The sequence below is a fragment of the Drosophila miranda genome, chromosome 2, assembly GCF_003369915.1.
Source record: "Drosophila miranda strain MSH22 chromosome 2, D.miranda_PacBio2.1, whole genome shotgun sequence".
In the NCBI taxonomy this organism is placed as follows: Eukaryota; Metazoa; Arthropoda; class Insecta; order Diptera; family Drosophilidae; genus Drosophila; species Drosophila miranda.
The window spans coordinates 18,710,782-18,729,438 of record NC_046675.1 but is presented as its reverse complement, the minus strand read 5'-3'; the positions used below and the strand labels follow the sequence as shown (position 1 = coordinate 18,729,438).

General features: G+C 41.2%; 5 protein-coding genes across 10 annotated transcripts; 3 read left to right on the top strand and 2 right to left on the bottom strand.

Annotated features, from left to right (window-relative positions):
• The first annotated feature begins 175 nt into the window (after positions 1 to 175).
• LOC108156433 (splicing factor 3A subunit 1) lies at positions 176 to 3,395 on the top strand. 2 transcript variants are annotated; one of them, XM_017287888.2, is made up of 7 exons: positions 177 to 387; positions 507 to 671; positions 729 to 894; positions 954 to 2,428; positions 2,487 to 2,665; positions 2,933 to 3,103; positions 3,162 to 3,395. In XM_017287888.2, exons 1-7 carry the CDS (start codon positions 279 to 281, stop codon positions 3,261 to 3,263), a joined length of 2,367 nt encoding a protein of 788 aa, XP_017143377.1. In that variant the 5' UTR covers positions 177 to 278; the 3' UTR covers positions 3,264 to 3,395. The 2 variants fall into 2 exon arrangements, with proteins under 2 accessions (XP_033244206.1, XP_017143377.1); XM_033388315.1 differs by having other exon boundaries at positions 176 to 387; positions 507 to 894.
• On the bottom strand, positions 3,353 to 6,029 carry LOC108156434 (xylulose kinase). 2 transcript variants are annotated; one of them, XM_017287890.2, is made up of 6 exons: positions 5,800 to 6,029; positions 5,313 to 5,434; positions 4,419 to 5,246; positions 4,146 to 4,367; positions 3,798 to 3,987; positions 3,353 to 3,745 (listed from the first exon to the last, which is right to left on the bottom strand). In XM_017287890.2, the coding sequence occupies exons 1-6, from the start codon at positions 5,854 to 5,856 to the stop codon at positions 3,512 to 3,514; spliced, it is 1,653 nt and encodes a 550-aa protein (XP_017143379.1). In that variant the 5' UTR covers positions 5,857 to 6,029; the 3' UTR covers positions 3,353 to 3,511. The 2 variants fall into 2 exon arrangements, with proteins under 2 accessions (XP_017143379.1, XP_017143380.1); XM_017287891.2 differs by lacking the exon at positions 5,800 to 6,029 and having other exon boundaries at positions 4,419 to 5,233; positions 5,313 to 5,405.
• Positions 6,030 to 6,755: 726 nt separating this feature from the next.
• LOC108156496 (ER membrane protein complex subunit 2) lies at positions 6,756 to 8,325 on the top strand. Its single transcript, XM_017287989.2, has 4 exons — positions 6,756 to 6,889; positions 7,080 to 7,488; positions 7,548 to 7,704; positions 7,764 to 8,325. The coding sequence occupies exons 1-4, from the start codon at positions 6,856 to 6,858 to the stop codon at positions 8,043 to 8,045; spliced, it is 882 nt and encodes a 293-aa protein (XP_017143478.1). The 5' UTR covers positions 6,756 to 6,855; the 3' UTR covers positions 8,046 to 8,325.
• Positions 8,326 to 8,945: 620 nt separating this feature from the next.
• LOC108156495 lies at positions 8,946 to 10,591 on the bottom strand. 2 transcript variants are annotated; one of them, XM_017287987.2, is made up of 3 exons: positions 10,298 to 10,591; positions 9,805 to 10,233; positions 8,946 to 9,746 (listed from the first exon to the last, which is right to left on the bottom strand). In XM_017287987.2, exons 1-3 carry the CDS (start codon positions 10,339 to 10,341, stop codon positions 9,329 to 9,331), a joined length of 891 nt encoding a protein of 296 aa, XP_017143476.1. In that variant the 5' UTR covers positions 10,342 to 10,591; the 3' UTR covers positions 8,946 to 9,328. The 2 variants fall into 2 exon arrangements, with proteins under 2 accessions (XP_017143476.1, XP_017143477.1); XM_017287988.2 differs by having other exon boundaries at positions 9,805 to 10,230; positions 10,298 to 10,590.
• Positions 10,592 to 12,297: 1,706 nt separating this feature from the next.
• Positions 12,298 to 17,910, top strand: LOC108156497. 3 transcript variants are annotated; one of them, XM_017287992.2, is made up of 4 exons: positions 12,298 to 12,503; positions 16,032 to 16,232; positions 16,312 to 16,358; positions 17,304 to 17,910. In XM_017287992.2, the coding sequence occupies exons 3-4, from the start codon at positions 16,346 to 16,348 to the stop codon at positions 17,573 to 17,575; spliced, it is 285 nt and encodes a 94-aa protein (XP_017143481.1). In that variant the 5' UTR covers positions 12,298 to 12,503; positions 16,032 to 16,232; positions 16,312 to 16,345; the 3' UTR covers positions 17,576 to 17,910. The 3 variants fall into 3 exon arrangements, with proteins under 3 accessions (XP_017143481.1, XP_017143480.1, XP_017143482.1); XM_017287991.2 differs by lacking the exon at positions 16,032 to 16,232; XM_017287993.2 differs by lacking the exon at positions 16,032 to 16,232 and having other exon boundaries at positions 16,294 to 16,358.
• Positions 17,911 to 18,657: the final 747 nt, after the last annotated feature.

The window sequence follows — 18,657 nt, the reverse complement described above, 5'->3', positions numbered from 1 at the left end:
AATAGTCACCAAACTACAATTCATAAAAATTGTACATTAAAACTTTTCATTAAACATTTTGAACAAAAAACAGCTTAATGCGCTGCAGTGCCTGCACATCTGGTCACACTGTGCCGCTAGCGAAATATATGACAAGCGACCACCATCGATAGTGGAACCGATGTTTAAAAAACAGATTGCTATCGAGTTTCTGCCACCTCTAATCTTCTCACGAAGAAGCATATTTTCATCCATAAATTTTATCATTTTATCAATAAAATAAGGAGTTTTCAAGTGCAATGCCAACTCTAGATGTAGACGCTACCGACGAGCAGTTCGGAAATGATCAATCGAAGCCAATGTCCGGACCAATTATTGGCATAATATACCCGCCGCCAGAAGTTAGAAGCATCCTTTACAAAACAATATAGTTTTCCTATTTATACTTGTTTTAGTGTACATTTGTAGACGTTATTGCCAATATAGTTTGTTTTCCACATACTCAGTAAGAAAAGTTTAAAAATTAGATATCGTTGACAAGACCGCAAGCTTTGTAGCACGCAATGGACCTGAGTTTGAGGCACGCATCCGGCAAAATGAGCTGGGGAACCCAAAGTTCAACTTTCTGAACGGTGGAGATCCCTATCATGCCTACTACAGGCACAAGGTGAACGAGTTTCGAGAGGGAAATGGTACGCGAAAGACAGCAATAAATTGCGATTTTTTATTCTATGTCAATAATATTTCAGATGCCGGCATAACAGCCATCAAACAACTAACCGCGGTCACGAGTGCTGCCCAGCAGCGGCAGCAGGAACTTTTGAAGCAAGTTGTGGAGCAGCAATTTGTACCCAAGGAGCCTCCACAAGAGTTTGAGTTTATTGCTGATCCTCCTTCGATTTCGGCATTGGACTTGTGAGTGACTTTGGACATAGAATCAGTGGCCCACTACTTAGTAATTGAATCTCTTTCAGAGACATTGTGAAGCTAACTGCTCAGTTTGTGGCCCGCAATGGGCGACAGTTTCTTACCAATCTGATGAGTCGGGAGCAGCGAAACTTTCAATTTGATTTTTTGAGACCGCAGCACTCGCTCTTTCAGTACTTCACCAAGTTATTGGAGCAGTATACGAAAGTGCTCATACCACCCAAGGATTTACTCGGAAAACTTCGCACAGAGAGCGCCCCAGGGCGAAGCAGCATGAACCAGGTACTGGAGCAGGTGAAATACCGCGCCAACTGGCAACGCCACCAGGAGGCGCAACGCCGTCGTGAAGAGGAAAAAATTGAGAGAGAACGTGTAGCATACGCCCAGATTGACTGGCATGATTTTGTGGTTGTAGAGACCGTGGACTATCAACCATTCGAGTCAGGCAACTTTCCCCCGCCTACCAATCCAGATGAGGTCGGTGCCAGAGTCCTCATGGAAGAGCGCCTCATGGAAGAGGAGGGGGATATAGAAATGCAAATCGAATCCGACGAAGAAGACGACTCTCAGGTGGCTAGCCATTTGGAGAGTGGCCTCAAGCTGTCGCAAATGGAGAACAGAGTGGGCATCCAAATGAAGAACGTTTCATCATATAACCAGCCAGTTGGCGCCAAACGGGACAATACTCAGGTGCAGGACATGGACGAAGCGTCGAGTGACGAGGACACGCCGGTGGCCAAACTGCAGCCCACGGTGGCCCCCATGTTGCCGCCTACACACGACAAGGTTGTGGTCAAGAAGTATGACCCCAAGGCCACCCAACCCAAGGCAGCCCCCTTGCCCACGGATGAGTACCTTATTTCCCCAATTACTGGCGAAAAGATCCCGGCTTCCAAGGTGTCGGAGCACATGCGCATTGGTCTACTGGATCCGCGATGGGTGGAGCAGCGGGACAAGCACACTGTCGAGAAAATCAACCAGGACAATGTCTTCGCTGCAGGTACTGCCATCGAGGCAAGCCTGAAGCAGTTGGCAGAGAGGCGTACCGATATTTTTGGTGTTGGCGACGAGGAAACAGTTATTGGAAAAAAACTTGGCGAAGAAGAGACCAAAAAGGATGATCGCGTTACCTGGGACGGCCACACTTCCAGTGTTGAGGCAGCTACTAGAGCGGCGCGTGCCAACATCACTCTGGAGGACCAAATCCATCAAATACACAAGGTTAAGGGACTGCTCCCAGATGAGGAAAAGGAAAAGATTGGCCCAAAGCCTGTCGGAAATAAAGCAACGCTATCGGCTCCGCCACAGCCGTCTTCTAAGCCCCAACACAACCATGGCCAGAGTCAGCATCATCAAGGCGGTGGCCACCACGCTCACCACAATCTGCACCACCATCATCCGCCACAGCAGCACCAATCTACACCGCAGCACCAGACACACCAGCATCCATCCCATCACCACCAGCAGTCCCAGGCGCAGGCTAATCCGGTCATGATGATGCAATTGCGACCTCTCATGATGCGTATGCAGTAAAATATATCCAACTAGAATTCCTCAATTTTAACGTGTTTCTCTTGCAGAAACTCCATTTGGCCCTGGCACTGGAGGCTATATGAACATGCAGTCCACTGGAGGACCCTCGCAAATCTCACCGGCACCGCCAGTCGATCTAATGTCCGTGGAGGAAGAGCCGCCCACAAAGAAATTGCGCTCCGAGGACAATCTAATCCCGGAAGCGGAGTTCATTTCCACGCACAAGGTCAGCTACCGACTGTTTTATTTAATATTTTTACTTGGCCACATGCAAACCATTTGCTTTTTTGGTCAGCATCAACTGTCGAATCCTAAAAAATGATGCACTGCTTTATCTGTGCAAACACTCAATTTCTTGCTGCAAATAGTATACTTATATGCCATAGTTTGTGTTAAGAACTTCGGTCCCCAAAGCTAGCCTTCCTTTTATGTTTTCACTGAACAGTCCAATCGATAATAACTCCTTTTGTGTTCCTTTTCCTCGCACTTGCAGAGCCCCGTCACCATCCAGGTTCTTGTGCCGAACTCGGATAAGTCCGAGTGGAAGCTAAACGGACAGATGATCGCTGTAACACTACCACTCACTGACCCTATCGCAAACCTCAAGGCGAAGCTCCAAGATGAAACAGGCATGCCTCCGGCCAAGCAAAAAATCTTCTACGAGGTAAGCGTTGAGTTTTTGTATATTGGCTAGACGTAATTATACAAGAATCGATTTTCAGGGAATGTTCTTCAAAGACAGCAATTCGATGGCGTTCTACAATCTGCTAAACGGGATGACAGTGCATTTGCAGGTGAAGGAACGCGGCGGCCGCAAGAAGTAAGCCGAGTTGGAGACAAAATGGGACGAATAGGTCCCAGCCCAGCATGGCCGTGTGCAGAGTGCTGTGCTCCATATGTAGAAATTTATCAGTTATGGTTTCGCATACATTTTTAATAAATTCTCGATCACAGAATTTTGTTAATTGCACTTTAGTTCTACTTATTAGTGTCAGGTGGAATATAAAAGTAAAAAGTAAGTCGGAAATGCTTTGGAGTATAAAATGTGGCCTTGGGTTCCTTGTTCCGTCGCTCACAGGATTCCGCTTTGCAGGATGTGGGCCATGGCCTTGTATCGCTCGAGCATTGGTGCGTAAATTGATTCGCTATCCTTGTGTGGTTCGCAAACAAGCTGCAGATTGTTGGACGTTAGGCTGAGGACATGGTCGCGATAACTGAGGGCAGGAACAGTTTGATCAAGCTCATGCAGATACAGAGCATAGGAAGCTCTGTAGGCGGCCCCCATTAGGGCAGCCTCACTCTCGTTCTGAAAAATGGTAATTTCGATTACACGAATGCAAAGTGTAGTGCGAACTTACCTGAATATGGACGGGCGCGTTGAACACGTCAGCGATTACTTGGAGAATAGACTTGTTTATTGACGCTCCGCCAGTAGCAAGGACTTTTGTGTTTGTCCCAAACTGGAATCCCATGTCTTCGGCCACAGCTCGATGATGAAGCATTTGGCCCTCGATTAAGGCACGAATTTCGATTTGAGGTGAGCTAAATCTGTTCAATCAGAAAGAATTGGTAAGACACATGCTTAGAATACAGTATATGTAAGCCTGGTACCCAGAGTTAGTTATTGCAATGTCAAAACATAACGAACCACGGATAGCTATCAAGATGACAGAGGCTTCCAGCTACTAAAATATTCAATGACTTACTTTATTACACCCTTGGAAGCATCCGGGGAGTTGGGCAAACAATCCTTATTCCATCGCAATGTGCCCTTTGCCTTGGGAATAATTTCCATGTCGTTGAAATGCACGGCCATATTGCCGAAGTTTCCGCGCGGTGTCGATTCAAGAAGCTCGTTGAACTTCACCCAATTTCCTCCAGCCTCCACATTGTTCATAGCCTCACGGACCAAGGAGCCATTTCTAAAACTGGATGAGCAAATGTAAGTGTGTCGTTATCCTTCCACAATGCCGGCCTACCATAACAGTCCCATGAACTCGTCCGTCTGCGTTGGATGACACAACACATGGCCCTCCTCCCAGATGGGGGGCTTCTCAAAACTCATCATTAAAGTGTCGCTAGTGCCAAGGGATACGCTTAACCAGTCATTGTCCACTAGCATTCCTGCCAAGGCCGAAGGATTATCTCCGGTGCAAGCGACGACTTGGCATGACGCCGGAAAGCAGAAGCGCTTCACAAAATATTCTGAAACGCCGCCAAGGACAGTATTGGCACTGACCGCCTGACCGAGACGCTCATCCAGGTCAGGTGCACACGAATTTAAGCAGGCCTTGGACCAGGCTTTTTCGCGGATGTCCAGCAGGTTCATGCCGGAGCCATCGCTGAAGTCGATCGGTGCCACACTTCCCAAAAAGAGTGAGGCCAAAAAGCTGCTGACCAGTGAGATTCGTTGGGCATCCTCGTAGGCATGAGTGCGCTGCTGGTAGATCTTACGTATCTGCGGTCCAGTAAAACGTTCGTAGCACTTGGAGCCCGTCAGCTGAACCATCTGGGTGTGCCCCCCAATGGCAGTCTCCATCTCCAGGCATTGCTTAGTGGTTGACGCATCCATCCAAATGGGCGTGCGGTTGACCACAAATGCCGAGTCATCGATTTGTGCGTGGAGAAACTTTTCGGGATCAAGGCTTTGCAAAGCTGAAATTCCGTGCTTTGACCAGTACAAGGAACCATGCTGCTGTCCCGCAGCAGAAATGGCTGCAACAGTGCTTAAATCAGCCTCCTGCATCACCAAACGGTCCAAGACAATGTCCACGGCCTTCACCCACATCACTGGCTGCACAAAGAATCTGATGAATAAGGTCGTGTATAGGAGTTTAGGACACTCAGGTTTAGGTGCTTAGGCCTGGACGTACTCATGTTTGTTGGGTCCGGGGCTGACTCCACCACTGGTTCGAAACTCCGGCAAGTCGCTGTCGAACTTCACCTCGGCCGAGGCAACCACTGTCAGGTTGGAGTTTAGCAGAATAGCTTTCAGCTGAAAATAGTTGTAGGGCACACCTTAAAAGTAACGATCAAGCACAGCTACTTGGATTGTAAGGTCAAGTAAGTGTCAAAGATTGCGTCATTTTATATGACTTTCCAGTGATTTGGGTGGTTAACCGGTGGCATCTGGGTCTGGCATAAAAATACATACGCTTATAGCTAAATTATTGCGGCTAATAGATAAGCAAGGCTGGGGATCATTGATAAGAAGTGCCTCAACGAGATTCGTGTGCCGTGTTTGTTGTATGACCTCTCTCAATAACACGCGCTTGGTTGAAGCTGCATGCGTAAGCACACGGAATAGAAGCAACGCCTCTGCAACGAAAAATACAACGTAGGCAGTGGCTGATGTTTTACCTTCTGTGTACTCAAGTCGAAGCCCAAAAAAGTGCGCTGTAATTGTGGAGGCCCCATTGTATTATCTTCCCTTTCGGCTTGGTTACGTCTATTGCCTTGTAATGGACGGCTCGTTCACATCCAACATGCAGCGGAAGTCGCCCGCTTTGTGGCCAAAAGAATTTTTAATAAACCTGAAATTTTGAATGTGCTGCTTTATAAACAACTGGGGATGATTGCTACGCGATAGACATGCATACGATACTTCAATTATATCGATGATCGTGTTTTACACCACAGTGTGACCAAAGACGTGTCAATACGAATATCACCGCTGAAGCTGCTTTTATTTTTATTGCTGACTGCTCACATACTATTTTTCCAAGAGTTGAAATAATTACGTGATGCATAAATATTTGTTAAACAAGACAATAAATGACAGCACTGAAAAAACAAAAAGTACACTCACTTTTTTGAAAAATCGCATTTCGAAAATATTACAAATCACTTTTTTTTATCGAAAATATTTATATACGTATATATGTACATATGTACATATTTATGTCGTTATCAGCTCGAAAACTGCATACTATACTGTCAACAAACACGGCTCACAATACTCAGATCCATAGCGTCTGCTTGGTTTACGTGGGTGCCTATAATCAGAGCGTGCCTGGCGCACTTCCAATAATAGATATTATTAGTACTAAACCAATGATAAAATGCGAGATATATCATTTTGATTAACCCACTTAAGAACAGTAGGTATTTAAATTAACCCACTAAAATGGTGAAACTTAAAGAATTTTCGCGCAGTTCTGGTGAAAGATATCGTTGTCATTGTTTTGTAAGTGAATGATCTGCAAGGAACATTTACAAACAGTATTATTTTCTGCGGTTTAGATTAAGTTGTTCATTCGTTTAAATGGAGGTGTCTTAAAGGTGGCTTAGGTGTGTTAAACTGCGATTTACAACACTCGTTTTTTTGTTTTACAACACTTGCTTTTCTGAACTCATAAATTTTAACATAATTGACATAAATTAAAGTAAAAGAAAGATAAAGCCGTGACAGTAAAAATGTCCCTGAACTATGAGGAAATGAGCTGGTCAGGTAAAGTTTTTGCTGTTCCATTTAGCTTACGGGCGTATTTGACTAAAATTAAATTAAGCATGTGTCCCTTTCTATCTGCATGTGTACGTATGTACAAAAGAAAATACATATGTATGTATGTATATGCATATGCGAATATTTAAATTAAATAAGCTGGAAAAGCATATTAAAAACTTATCCATTTTTTCAGATGTGCGAGACCAGTTTAGAAAGTGGCGCGAGGAAACCGGACGTCATAGCGAGGAGGTTGTCCAGCTTTGGGTCGCGGTACTCGAAGACAAAGTCCATAAAACTGGCAATGAGCGTCATCTGATTCTGGAGCAGGTAATAATAGCGGCACTGGACACGGCGCGATTCGACATTGCCACTAAGTGCACCAAGCAGCTGAGCCTGGAGTTTCCTGGTAGTTTGCGCGTTATGAAGTTCAAAGCGATGCGGTATGAAGCACTTGAACAATATGACGAGGCCGATGACGTTCTGGATGCCATAATAGCCAAAGATGAGACAAATGCTGCGCCCCGGAAAAGGAAGATTGCTATACTGAAGGCGCGTGGTCGTCGAGTTGAAGCCATCAAAGAACTAAACGACTATCTGAAAAAGTAAAAGTTTCTGTATAATCCCTTGGAGAGGAATTCCCGCTAATTTCTCCTTTTGGCAGGTTCATGTCGGATCAAGAAGCATGGCACGAGCTATGCAGCATGTACCTGGCCGAGGGCGAGTACGGAAAGGCAGCATTTTGCATGGAGGAAGTTTTGTTGCACAATCCTCATAGCCATTTAATACATCAAAGACTCGCAGAGATACGCTACACTATGGTGAGTTAGTTCTATAATTCTAATGAAAACAGAGGGACAATTCGTTTTTATCCTTGCAGGGTGGCGTTGAAAATGTTGAAGCAGCTCGTACGTACTATTCGCAGGCTCTAAAGTTGAATCCACACAATTTGCGTGCCCTATATGGCCTTTATTTGAGTTGCAACTTTTTGGCCAATTCTAAAACAGTAAGTTCCAAGCGCAAAGAGTCGCACAAGCTGGCACAGTGGGCCCTGGAACAAGTTTCGTCCCATACCGCCAAGCAGTCTTCAATCAAAAACAATGAGAAATTAATTCTCTCGTTGGAGGCAGCATTAGGAAACATGGACATAAAGTCAAATTGACCCAAAGATGCACTTATTGGTAACTTCATTTGTGCAACATCTGTCTAAAAATTCCAAATATTCTCAAAAATAACTTTTCAATTTCTGATTCTGAACAATTAGCATATACAAATATTTAAAAAAAGCCGGGTGTAAATTAGAACATAATCAAGTACTGCATCCGAGTAAGGATTTTTTCATGCTCAGTTATTCAGTAGTTCTGCGCATCGCATCAATCTTTAAATTGACTGCGTGAAGATAGTTCGGAAATAAACTGTGCAGAAAGATGAGAAAAATTGTATTTCAACTTCTTTGTTCCTCTTTTATTCATATAGGAAACAACATATGGCTTGCTTGTACACAATAGTATTTCTATCTTTTTGGGCTGAAGATTTGAATACCTTTGCATGTTAATCGCTTCGGTTTCAGCTTTATTACAGAATATACAATTATGTATTCCACATTCCACTCCGTCCTGTAATCACATGTCTGATGAGAGGAAGAGGAACAGGTGCCCTTGCGAGTCTTACTGTAAGTGAGTGAGCTGTGGGGGGAGAGCGGATTGGGGCGCGAGCACTTCGAGATGTTACCGCACAAGACTGGGATTTAGGATCTGGAATTTTTATTTCAATTTGAAACAAACTTGATCTGGAGTGATACCACTAGCTATCAAGAATGTTTACTTATTTACAGTACTTTATAGTCGGAATGTTTCGACGGTTACTCTTCTGTCTATTGCAGACATTGGCACGAATTTAATATATATATGTACCTCTGTGCTCTTTGTTCATGTGACAGTTACATACTTTATTTTTTGTATAATGACTGTGGTTTCGGAATAAATATATATTTCGTGTGAATATTAAGGATATATGTACATATATGTTTCTGTAAGGCGAAAAGAAAATCAATCATAACAGGTGCTGATTTGACGTCGTCTTTATTATAATATTTGTACAATGAATAAAAATAAGACAAATGATTGTGAATGTAGAGTTCATGAATGTCATTCATGAAGAACACTTACTTTACTGATGTTCAGTCGCTGCATTGTAAAAATTTATTTTATGACGCTAGGCTTCTTTTTTAGCATATAGTAATTATTTGCATTAGCATAAGTGTACATATTTAGTTAATGACAATTATCATATACCTGTACACATTTGCATCCATTGTTAGGAAGGTGCAATCCAGGGCTGCAGCATTCTGGGGAAGAAGAGCATCGCTAATAATTCCATGGATGTCCAAATATCATAGGCTAACATATGCATATGACCTTTGCCGAACCATTTGTTGATGTTATGTTAGTTTGTGGACGAGCCGTTTCCATACATATGTTCGCTTCGAGCTCCATCAGGACCATGCGGCTTTGTGGATGGTTTGAGCCGGAAGAGATTCTTGAATGCGAGTGTCGGTGTGGAAATTTTCCCACTGCCTGTGTGGCTCGTTGAGTCTTGGCATTGCCCTTGGGAAGGGGAAAAGAGAACAGCAGGGCTACCGTTGCCGTTGTTCTGGGTGACGGAAACCGGCACCGGCACACCGTCAAGATATTTAAGATTGGGTAATACTTGAAGAATATAGTCGCGTCCGACATCTATTTCGGTACCCTGACTGGCAACGGCGGTGCGGATGTTGCCCATGCACGACAGTTGTTCCAGAGCCGGGCAGTTGCGTTCGATCCGGTGTATCCAGTCGGTATTGGAGATATCGCAGTTGTTGATCCTAAAAGATAGTGACAACAGTGTCAGTGTGATCATTATAATCGATGCAGATGACTTACCACAATATATTTAGGCTTGGTAGATAAGGAAGAGTGTTCAAGTCCAAATTCATATTTCTGTCCAAAATCAGTGTGTCCAGGTTTTCGAAGAAGGAGAGAAATTTCAAATCGCGGAAGTCATTATGACTGAGATCTAGACACTTCGTCTGTGCTGCGAACTTGTCTGCAAGTCGCCTTGGAATGCTTCTCAGATTTTCGTAGGCCAACGAAATGCGGCCATTGTCTTCGAGTAAACAGTCTGTAAAGGAAACGTCGTCGTCGCTGGCGCAGCTGCTATTTGACACGTTCCCGCTAAAAGAATACGGGTTTGGCGAAATCATCTTCCGCTCGTTGTAGTAGTCGTAGCTGTGGGGCAGGCTCAAGCTTTCTAGCGATTGAATATCGGCACAGTTCCTGAGCACCTCGGTCAAGCAAGTATGTGCGTTGCTACTTCAGGGTGCGAGACCAAGATACAGAAATCATTTGCTTCGCTAGACGCGCAGGGACTACCTACCTGTCTTCAGAGTTGGACCGTTCAGATGTCGCTGCTCGAGACATAACTATATTTGATACTTACAACAGGGAACTGTACAATACGTTTATATACATACATATGTATGTATGTATATGCTTGTGTGTTCTGATTACGATGTTATTCTTTGCTTGGGATTCGGGACCCGGACCTCATTATGCGTCTTCCGAGAGCTCCCTGGTGGTTTTCGTTTTGGTCCAATGATGGGGGCAGTCGAAGGGAAAATGATAATTCATTCGCGCTCCGCGCAGATAATCTTAGTCTCCCCGCTCAGAGTTTAATATTTAAATACATACTTGTACGTACTTGAACATACATGTGTATGTAAGAAAGTACATATGTATGTATGCAAAGAGAGCTGTCATCACAGCGCAGTGGAAGTACAATCAGATCAGACAGTACGGCAAGTATCACTCAATACACAGGCACATGGAGAACTTCATATGTATTTATGTAGAGATTAACAAAATAAAGCACAGAGAACAGCACCTATTGTTTTCTCTTTGTGGATGCTGTTACCCTGCACAAGCTATTTCGGCTGGGCTGGGTATAATATTAGGGTAGGCGTATGCTCAATTGAGCTCAATTACTCTTTGACAGTGACAACAACCTGCTCTAAATTTGACAGTAGTAATGTGTAAATTTAACCCAACAACGGATGGTAGCTTCTTGGCGGAAGGTTTTGATACCCACACAGATCGATCGTTCTACATACATATGTCAGTTATTAATATTTTTCACATTACTTTAATTTGGCAATTAATTTGTTAAAAGGCAAAAAGCAACAAGAAAAACAAAACGAATGAAACGATTCTAGGTACTCAAAGTGGACAGGAGTATATTAAATTCGTTAAAGTGTACTGATGTACATATATGTAACAGAGGAACCTATTTTCCATTCCGAACGCCTTAAGTAATAAGTTATTAATATTTTTATTGTCTTATAATTATTGAAAGTACCAGAGTGCTGAGTGTGGCTGCGATCGGAACCTTATTATGATAAGAATGGAGAACAAATTTTCCGTGGCTGACTGCCACGTATATGACTGCATACGTACAGAGTACCTTGTAGAATTGTGTCGCGGCACGTGTGCTACGGATCACAACGTAACGTCCGGTCTTTTTAAAACGATATTACATGGAAAAGTGTCGAACAAATAACACTATGCAACACCACTTTTATAACCAATTGTAAGATTCTTAAGTTATGTGAAAAATTAGGCATTACCTCTTAAAGAACATACAAAAAATGTAAAGCCCCAAAATCTTTAAAAAAGTCGGTTTGGTTGGTGGAATATAAAAGTTCGATTTTGTTGCTTAGTGTAATTCATACTGCTTAGATTGTGGATTGGATCAGTTTTAAAATGCTTTCGACTCGTTTCGAAATTTCAAAAATATAGCATTTTGACTGCAATGTTTGTAAGTAAGAGCCTTGATAACGCATTCTTGGAGGATCGGAAAGTCTTCCATGAATTTAAGTAGGTATTATACATATATAGGTGTTTACAAAATTCCACATTTTTCACAACTGGTTTCTATGGCTGCTAAATGAGTAAGACGTCCACTGGTTTGGACCTACATGTGTAAATCCACTCGGCTCTTCATGCTGATCAATTTCTATATACATACCATATGGAGCCAGAGATTCTAGTATATATTCTTTATTAGGTAATGATAATAATTTGTACTACCTCTTGCACGATTTCAGCTATTACTTATGTATAATATTTGGAATATTTATACAGCCGTAAAGTCCGATGAAAGACTAATTCAAATAAAAATATTCGCATCTAAAAGCATATTCCATTCAAAGATGAGAGAAACGAATTGGGTAGTTGTAGTTGCCACCGCTTTGGTTATTGCGAGCAGCAGCAAAAAGCACAGCACAATAGTGTGAGGCGAGGGCGAGCCCCCCTCTCGGGCCGGTGGAGCTCGCTCCGGCGGCTCCCGCTGCTACTGTTGGCGCTGCGGCGGAATGTAGACGGAGCGGTATCGGCAGTCTGCTTTCATACATGGACTTCAATAGTTCGACGCGGGCAAACTCGGCAAGAGCTTGCAAGATCGACAGCTACGTCCGCTGTACGCCGGTGGCAGAGAGTGTGTTTTGTCTGTTTTGTGTGACTAATTCGCAATCCGCAATCGGTGCTGTGCTTGGCCTCGCTGATGAGCTTTAAAATCAATCAAGGCGGTAATAACAAAAACACGTCGAGCTTTACATCTTTACATGCAGCTGAGCATCATTGACTTTTTAAAATTAATAGTGGCAGAAAGAATAGTGTATTGTATTGGTTGTAATTGATTAGCATAACATTGACACACTCGTATTCGTCGGTTGCTAGTGGCGCCACTTTCCTACAGTTGAACAATCGATTAGCATGAGGCATTCATACTCATTGACACTGAATGTATTGATTAATTGACAACATACGATGTACGATCTATGTGCATACATACAGACATACATACATATGTATGTATGTACAAGTTTGCGCGTATGTACATACATACATCAATTAACCGAATGAGGTCTTTCCACTCTTATCTTTAGGCGGCGCGTGTGGCGTGTACCTCCAGTGAATTTGTCGTGTCTAGTGTAATGTGTAGTATTTGTACTTGTGGCTAGGCTACCCAACACCCAATACCCAACCATTCGACCTTTGTCCTTTGTTTCAGTGTTGTGAGCACAGTGTATATTGGCTTGCACTGCACTCTGATTCTGATGTGACTAATAATTGAACTGGTGAAAGGTGGCTCAGAGTCCGCGGGCAGATGGTAACTACAGTATATATTTTTCATCTATATCCAAGTGTCACAGTGCACCCGAGATATGACATCTGTAATTGTGTATTGCAAAGCTCTTCTGTTCGCTGGAACATAATACTGTACCAGCGCGTAGTAGAACTGGCGTCGGCCAAAAGCTCGCAATCAGCTGAGTGGTCTATGAGTTCATTGATTAAAGTGTTGAGCTGACGCTGTCGTTTCTTTCTTTGCGAATCTTATCAGCGAGCAGTAGCAGCTAAAATGAAAAAAGCCCATTATAGGCACCGAGAGGCACTCATTTGTGTGAGTTTCTTATACGGCATTATCTTTATATTATTGGAAAACGATCGAAAGTATTTGTAAGCATTTCCTTTTTGAAAGGAATTAATTACAGGGCATTGCATTGTACAACAGCTCGATGGCTGGAACAAAGTCCAGAATATGTGTTTTGTGTTGTCGAGTAAAAATAAATAAAATTGCTTATCTGTTTGGTTCGAACATCAGCTGTTAATGATCGATCTTTAAAGATTTGATGGCGAGCAAGTTAACATTTTGGGAATGAAATAAGAATACGTTTTTGTATGCTTTCGTTATGTTGGCATTCAAGATCCAAGGCAAAGCACATCGTTAAATGCTAATTTTGCACTATGACCTTCGTATGTTATTTTGAAGTTCGAGAACTTGGTGAAAAATGCAAAAATGGCATTAAAAAACGAAGGTAACATTCCACTATTTTGTATATACCCATCGTTTTTTTAGTAGAAAGGGTATATTGTGTACTGACAGCTTTGGCCTTCGAAAGAATCAGGCTTTTAATATTTAAACATAGGTTTGCGGCAGTTATAATTATGTATAAAAGATATTATATAGGTTACATTAATCATAAGCTCACAAACATACTGACTGAGTATTGGGTATAAAGTAGAGCCGCGGCCCTTGAAGCCCTTAAAATCAAGTTATTTACTAAGTAATAGTAATATTAATGGTAATAGTAATACGCAGAAACCGCCAAATAGCAAGAAAACAGAAATCTGATCAGCAGATGAAAACAAAATCTGTATATTGTTCCGATTTTGACTTTGCATCCAAATAGAATTTGTTTTTTATGAAAGTATTGAAAGTGGATGACGTTAAACTGTGTGTCCAGTATAAGGACATTTCATTTCCTTCTCACTTGCAATCCGATCTCAATTACTTTCAGTCATGGTGTTGTGCTAACTTGTTACACCTTAATGCCTCGAAATGCAAAGTTATGACATTTCACCTTTGTTGGCTCCCTATACTCTATTTGGTGGTTCTCTTGAGAGAATCACCCTGGTGGATGATCTTGGTGTTAAAGTTAAAGATAAAGTTTTCTGAACACATTTCTACCATGGTAAATAAGGCCAAGGGCGTGCTTGGGTTTATAAACAGGTGGTCAAAGGAATCTGACGACCCCTATATAACAAAGACTCTCTATACCTTTCTTGTTCGCTCTAGAAGATATAATCATCATCTACAATTCTGCGTTTTCTATTTTTTCGTATCTTTGAAATTGTGGATGCCACAGATTTTCGGCTTTTGTGGTGAAATATACTTGTAATAGTGACATATCACAGCAAGTCCGAATATAATATGTCGTTGCTCTAGCTTTTATAGTCTTTGAGCACTAGGCGATTATATGGACGAACAGACGGATAAACGGACAGACAAACAGAGCTCAATCGACTAGGCTATTGATGCTGATCAAGAATATATATACTTTATGGGGTCGGAAACGATTCCTTCTGGACGTTACACACATCCATTTTCACCACAAATATAATATACCCCAATACTCATTTTGAGTATCGGGTATAAAACGGTTTTACTTCCCTTAGGTTGTTTTATATTTATATATATTTTTATGAATACAATATACCGTTGTATAGTGTATAGGGTGTACACAAAGTCAGGTAGTGTCTTCCTACCTACGTGTGTGAGTAAACTGCAAAAGCATTTTAACCTTCCAATGTTGCTCATTCATGTACTGGCTTCGGTACAGACAATGCTCCCATCGGCAGTAACTTGTTCATTGGAGACAATTGGACGGTGAAGGACAGGGTTACATTTAAGTTCAATACAGTTTCGCATAGTCGGTGCTTGTTGGGTAAAGCTTTCAGTAATTGATAGTGTGCGGGAATTTCTAATGAGATGGACGAACTTCAGCTGGAACGTGTGAGTTGTCGCTTGTCATGGCTATCAACTCACTGCGACTGAGACTGACTGAGGTTATCGGGCAGTACATTTCTCGAAATATTTTTCATGATATTGTTGTGAGATATACATATGTACATTTAAGGGCTTACCCAGGATTTCTCGAAGGGAGAAAGGTTGGGCACATTTTTTTCCGTTAATTATCGTTTATCTTAAGCTGGCTTGTCACCAATTAGATACAAAAAAAAACCATTGTAGAGCGTTACATACATACATACATACCTCTCACTACTACTCCATGATTTTCCAAAATGTATCATATATTATATGTACGTACATATATCAAATCCATACAAGTTATTTCTATGTACATGGTATCTCATGTTCAATTCCGAGCAGAAATTGAAGCGTTCGCATCGATAAAAATTACATTTTCAATATCAGTTGGATTATTTTGTTCTTCAAATCGTTGCTCTCTTGTAATATTTTGGCACGATGTAAAAGGAGTGTTTAATCTGTTTGATTGTTTTTATATAATTAATAATTATTTCAAATAATAAGTAATAATTAAATAACTAAGAAAAGTTTTCGCAACTACAATTTCAAATCAACTGGTCGCCTGCTTTTTTAAAAGCTGGTCAACAATAACTGGTCATGCTGCAACTTTTTCGGTAGAGAAATGTACGGAAGATCAATTCTTTGTGTTGATTAACCATTTTTTTTGGGTTATCCAGGCTTTGCAGACATTTCCTCACATCTAATGGGATCTTTTTGTTTACAGCTAACAAACCGCCAACCAGCTTACAACAACCAAAGTTCGTTTTTTCATAGCTATGCGAAAAACTTAAAGCTCATCAAAATCTAGTTCAACGTACCTGTGAGAATCAAGATCCATTGCAAATGCATTCATTGTTCATTAATAGCTATAGGTTTTGCATGTGAAGCATGCAAGTTTAAAAAGAAAACCAACTCTTCAATAATTGTACGTACATTGTACCTAACTACACCACTCTATATTAATGCAGCGCAACTCTTTTCATAAGTATTTTGTATAATTTCAGACTCTAATCAATATCACCAGGTCAACGAGGCATAATGACTGGATCAGGTAAATATTTAATTTTTAACATAAATGTATTAATATACACAAACTGGACAAAAAGATTTTTATTTTTGATAATCAAAGGCTAGCAACAACATTTTCCGCCCCCACAAGGAGGAAAATTTGTGGGATCCACAGGGAAATTTAAAAACACAGAATTATAGAGAATAACTTTATCTTCAAGACTGCAAAATCGGAACCAGATCGTATTATTTTTATAGCCAGAATGAAGAAAAAAATTTGATTCTCTCTCCCTCTGTCTCTCTCTAACACTCACGTTTCCTGGTCGGCTTTGCATATCGCTCCAGATGAACGCCTAGATCTCAGATCTTATAAGAATCACGTTCTGACTGATTTTCTGTCTCTCTCGCACGCACTCTTTGTCGTTCAATATAAGCGCCGTCTGGCGGAGGAGAGCCATACTGACTATGTATCAAGTATATGTAAATGAAGAGTTGCGGTCGCAGCAGCAACTCACAACGTTCCTCCTCGTTAATACTCATTCCATGTTATATCTTTGATATAATCCGATTTAAAATTATTGTATTATTAGTATTAAGCTCTATACATATGTATGTACATATATGGAAAAGGATTTGATAAAGTCATTCGTACTACGAGATTCTAAATAATTTATAATGCGAGAACAGACATAAATGCTCTATGAAAAGTTACTAAAGTTACAAAATTACTTCGAAGCTGAGAGACTAGCATGCATTGACACAAACAGATAGACAGCTAGCGTATGTCGATTCATCTCGTCATCCTGATAAGGAATAAATATATACATATGTTTGTATATTCGTACTTTATAATAATACCCTCTTTCTAATATATAACCATTAAGCTAGCATAGAAAATTAGGATCTGCTAGAATATTAAAAGCTTTGGTCACCGAAATAGCCTACCTTTCTGGTTAATCATTAGCACCATTTTTTTTTTTATTTGCAGTCCACGACCCGAAATGGAGCCTGGAGCGACGCGAGTCGTCGGGACATTTGGTTTGGCGCAAGGAGTCGCCAGAATCGAAAGTGCGCTTTCGGTTTGATGTCGAGGTCCTGGAGTTTGAAAAGCATCCACACGAAGAGTTTGAGGAAAAAGAAGATCACTTCTCAATCTCAAATCTTTCAACGACAATTGCTTTGTGCGCCACATGTGTCGCCGTTGTAGCCGCAACTGTGTTTCTACCCTGGTATCTTATGGAGAGAGTTGGTTCAATATGAAAGCTTTCGGTAAAGGGCTTAAATACATTTATGTACTATATGTACATATGTACATCCGATCCGTGACGGTATTAAATAGACTTTTGTGTATATGCAACGTAGATTTTAAATTAGCTTAAAGTGTAAATAGTGCAGTGTAAATATGACTATACGAAGAAAGAGCGTTTTTGAAAATGATGTGACTTATGTATATCAGTTTTGAAATGAGGATTATACGATCTGATCTACAAATTCTCATAAGTTTATTTGAGGTGTAGCTAATTTCAGATCAAATGCTGTTGCAGGAGATCACAAAGACAATGTAATAAATAAACAAAATACATACTTGCCTTTAACTGTAGCCTTTTGATATTGTGTCTTAGCATGCACAGAAAATGTTTCGTAAGCACAATGCTGCGGATCCCTTTATTCCGAGGTGGAACTAGTTGAAGTTGGCAGCAGCAACCAATTAGACCGTAGGAATCGTTCATCCCTCGGGTACGGGAACAATCACAATCATCCCCCGCATCGACAGCATCCCTTTCACAACGCTCCTGGGGAGGGTAGGGTTGATGGCGTAATGCTATCTCGGCGGCTTAATTAATTTTCTTATGGTTTATGGCAACGCTAAAAGAGCACATGTATATCCAATAAAATGTTACGCTATTAATTCATTGGGTGTCGTTTGTAAAAATGGCGGAACGGCACGAAAGAAATGAACGAAAGATGTTAACAACCACCCGCGTCTCCCAATAAACAAACAGCTGCTTCTTTTTAGAGTTAATTGGAATCTAGACATTTATCGAACGACTGTAATGCTGAAACAATAAGTTTTTTCTGCTTAGAGAGTATAGGAGTATTCAATTCGTGTAATTGTATGTTTTAGACCCATAAAGCGCATATAGTTACAGTTCATACAGTTCATTCTCCGGGTTGAGAATATGAAAACAGAGAGTATTTTAACTATATAGAGAGACTTTTTTTCTAAAGAATTTATGTGTTGCTCCAAACAACTTCGTGTCAAGACTGACTATTTCTAATATAATCCGGCATGATACAATTAATAGTCAGACTACTTAATCTAGATTCGTCTCAATATGCGT

What these genes read in the sequence shown, in the direction of transcription:
- LOC108156434 (XM_017287890.2), bottom strand. Translation starts at nt 5,856, where the DNA reads ATGGGGCCTCCACAATTACAGCGCACTTTTTTGGGCTTCGACTTGAGT. An exon ending in GAGTTCATGGGACTGTTATG is followed by an intron (nt 4,368 to 4,418) that starts GTAGGCCGGCAT and finishes TTGCTCATCCAG; the next exon opens with TTTTAGAAATGGCTCCTTGG. An exon ending in GCTTCCAAGGGTGTAATAAA is followed by an intron (nt 3,988 to 4,145) that starts GTAAGTCATTGA and finishes CTGATTGAACAG; the next exon opens with ATTTAGCTCACCTCAAATCG.
- LOC108156495 (XM_017287987.2), bottom strand. Translation starts at nt 10,341, where the DNA reads ATGTCTCGAGCAGCGACATCTGAACGGTCCAACTCTGAAGACAG. An exon ending in CGGTCCAACTCTGAAGACAG is followed by an intron (nt 10,234 to 10,297) that starts GTAGGTAGTCCC and finishes CGCACCCTGAAG; the next exon opens with TAGCAACGCACATACTTGCT. An exon ending in CCAAGCCTAAATATATTGTG is followed by an intron (nt 9,747 to 9,804) that starts GTAAGTCATCTG and finishes ACTATCTTTTAG; the next exon opens with GATCAACAACTGCGATATCT.
- LOC108156433 (XM_033388315.1), top strand. Translation starts at nt 279, where the DNA reads ATGCCAACTCTAGATGTAGACGCTACCGACGAGCAGTTCGGAAATGAT. An exon ending in CCCGCCGCCAGAAGTTAGAA is followed by an intron (nt 388 to 506) that starts GCATCCTTTACA and finishes TTTAAAAATTAG; the next exon opens with ATATCGTTGACAAGACCGCA. An exon ending in AGCAAAAAATCTTCTACGAG is followed by an intron (nt 3,104 to 3,161) that starts GTAAGCGTTGAG and finishes ATCGATTTTCAG; the next exon opens with GGAATGTTCTTCAAAGACAG.
- LOC108156496 (XM_017287989.2), top strand. Translation starts at nt 6,856, where the DNA reads ATGTCCCTGAACTATGAGGAAATGAGCTGGTCAG. An exon ending in CTAAACGACTATCTGAAAAA is followed by an intron (nt 7,489 to 7,547) that starts GTAAAAGTTTCT and finishes TCCTTTTGGCAG; the next exon opens with GTTCATGTCGGATCAAGAAG. An exon ending in CAGAGATACGCTACACTATG is followed by an intron (nt 7,705 to 7,763) that starts GTGAGTTAGTTC and finishes TTATCCTTGCAG; the next exon opens with GGTGGCGTTGAAAATGTTGA.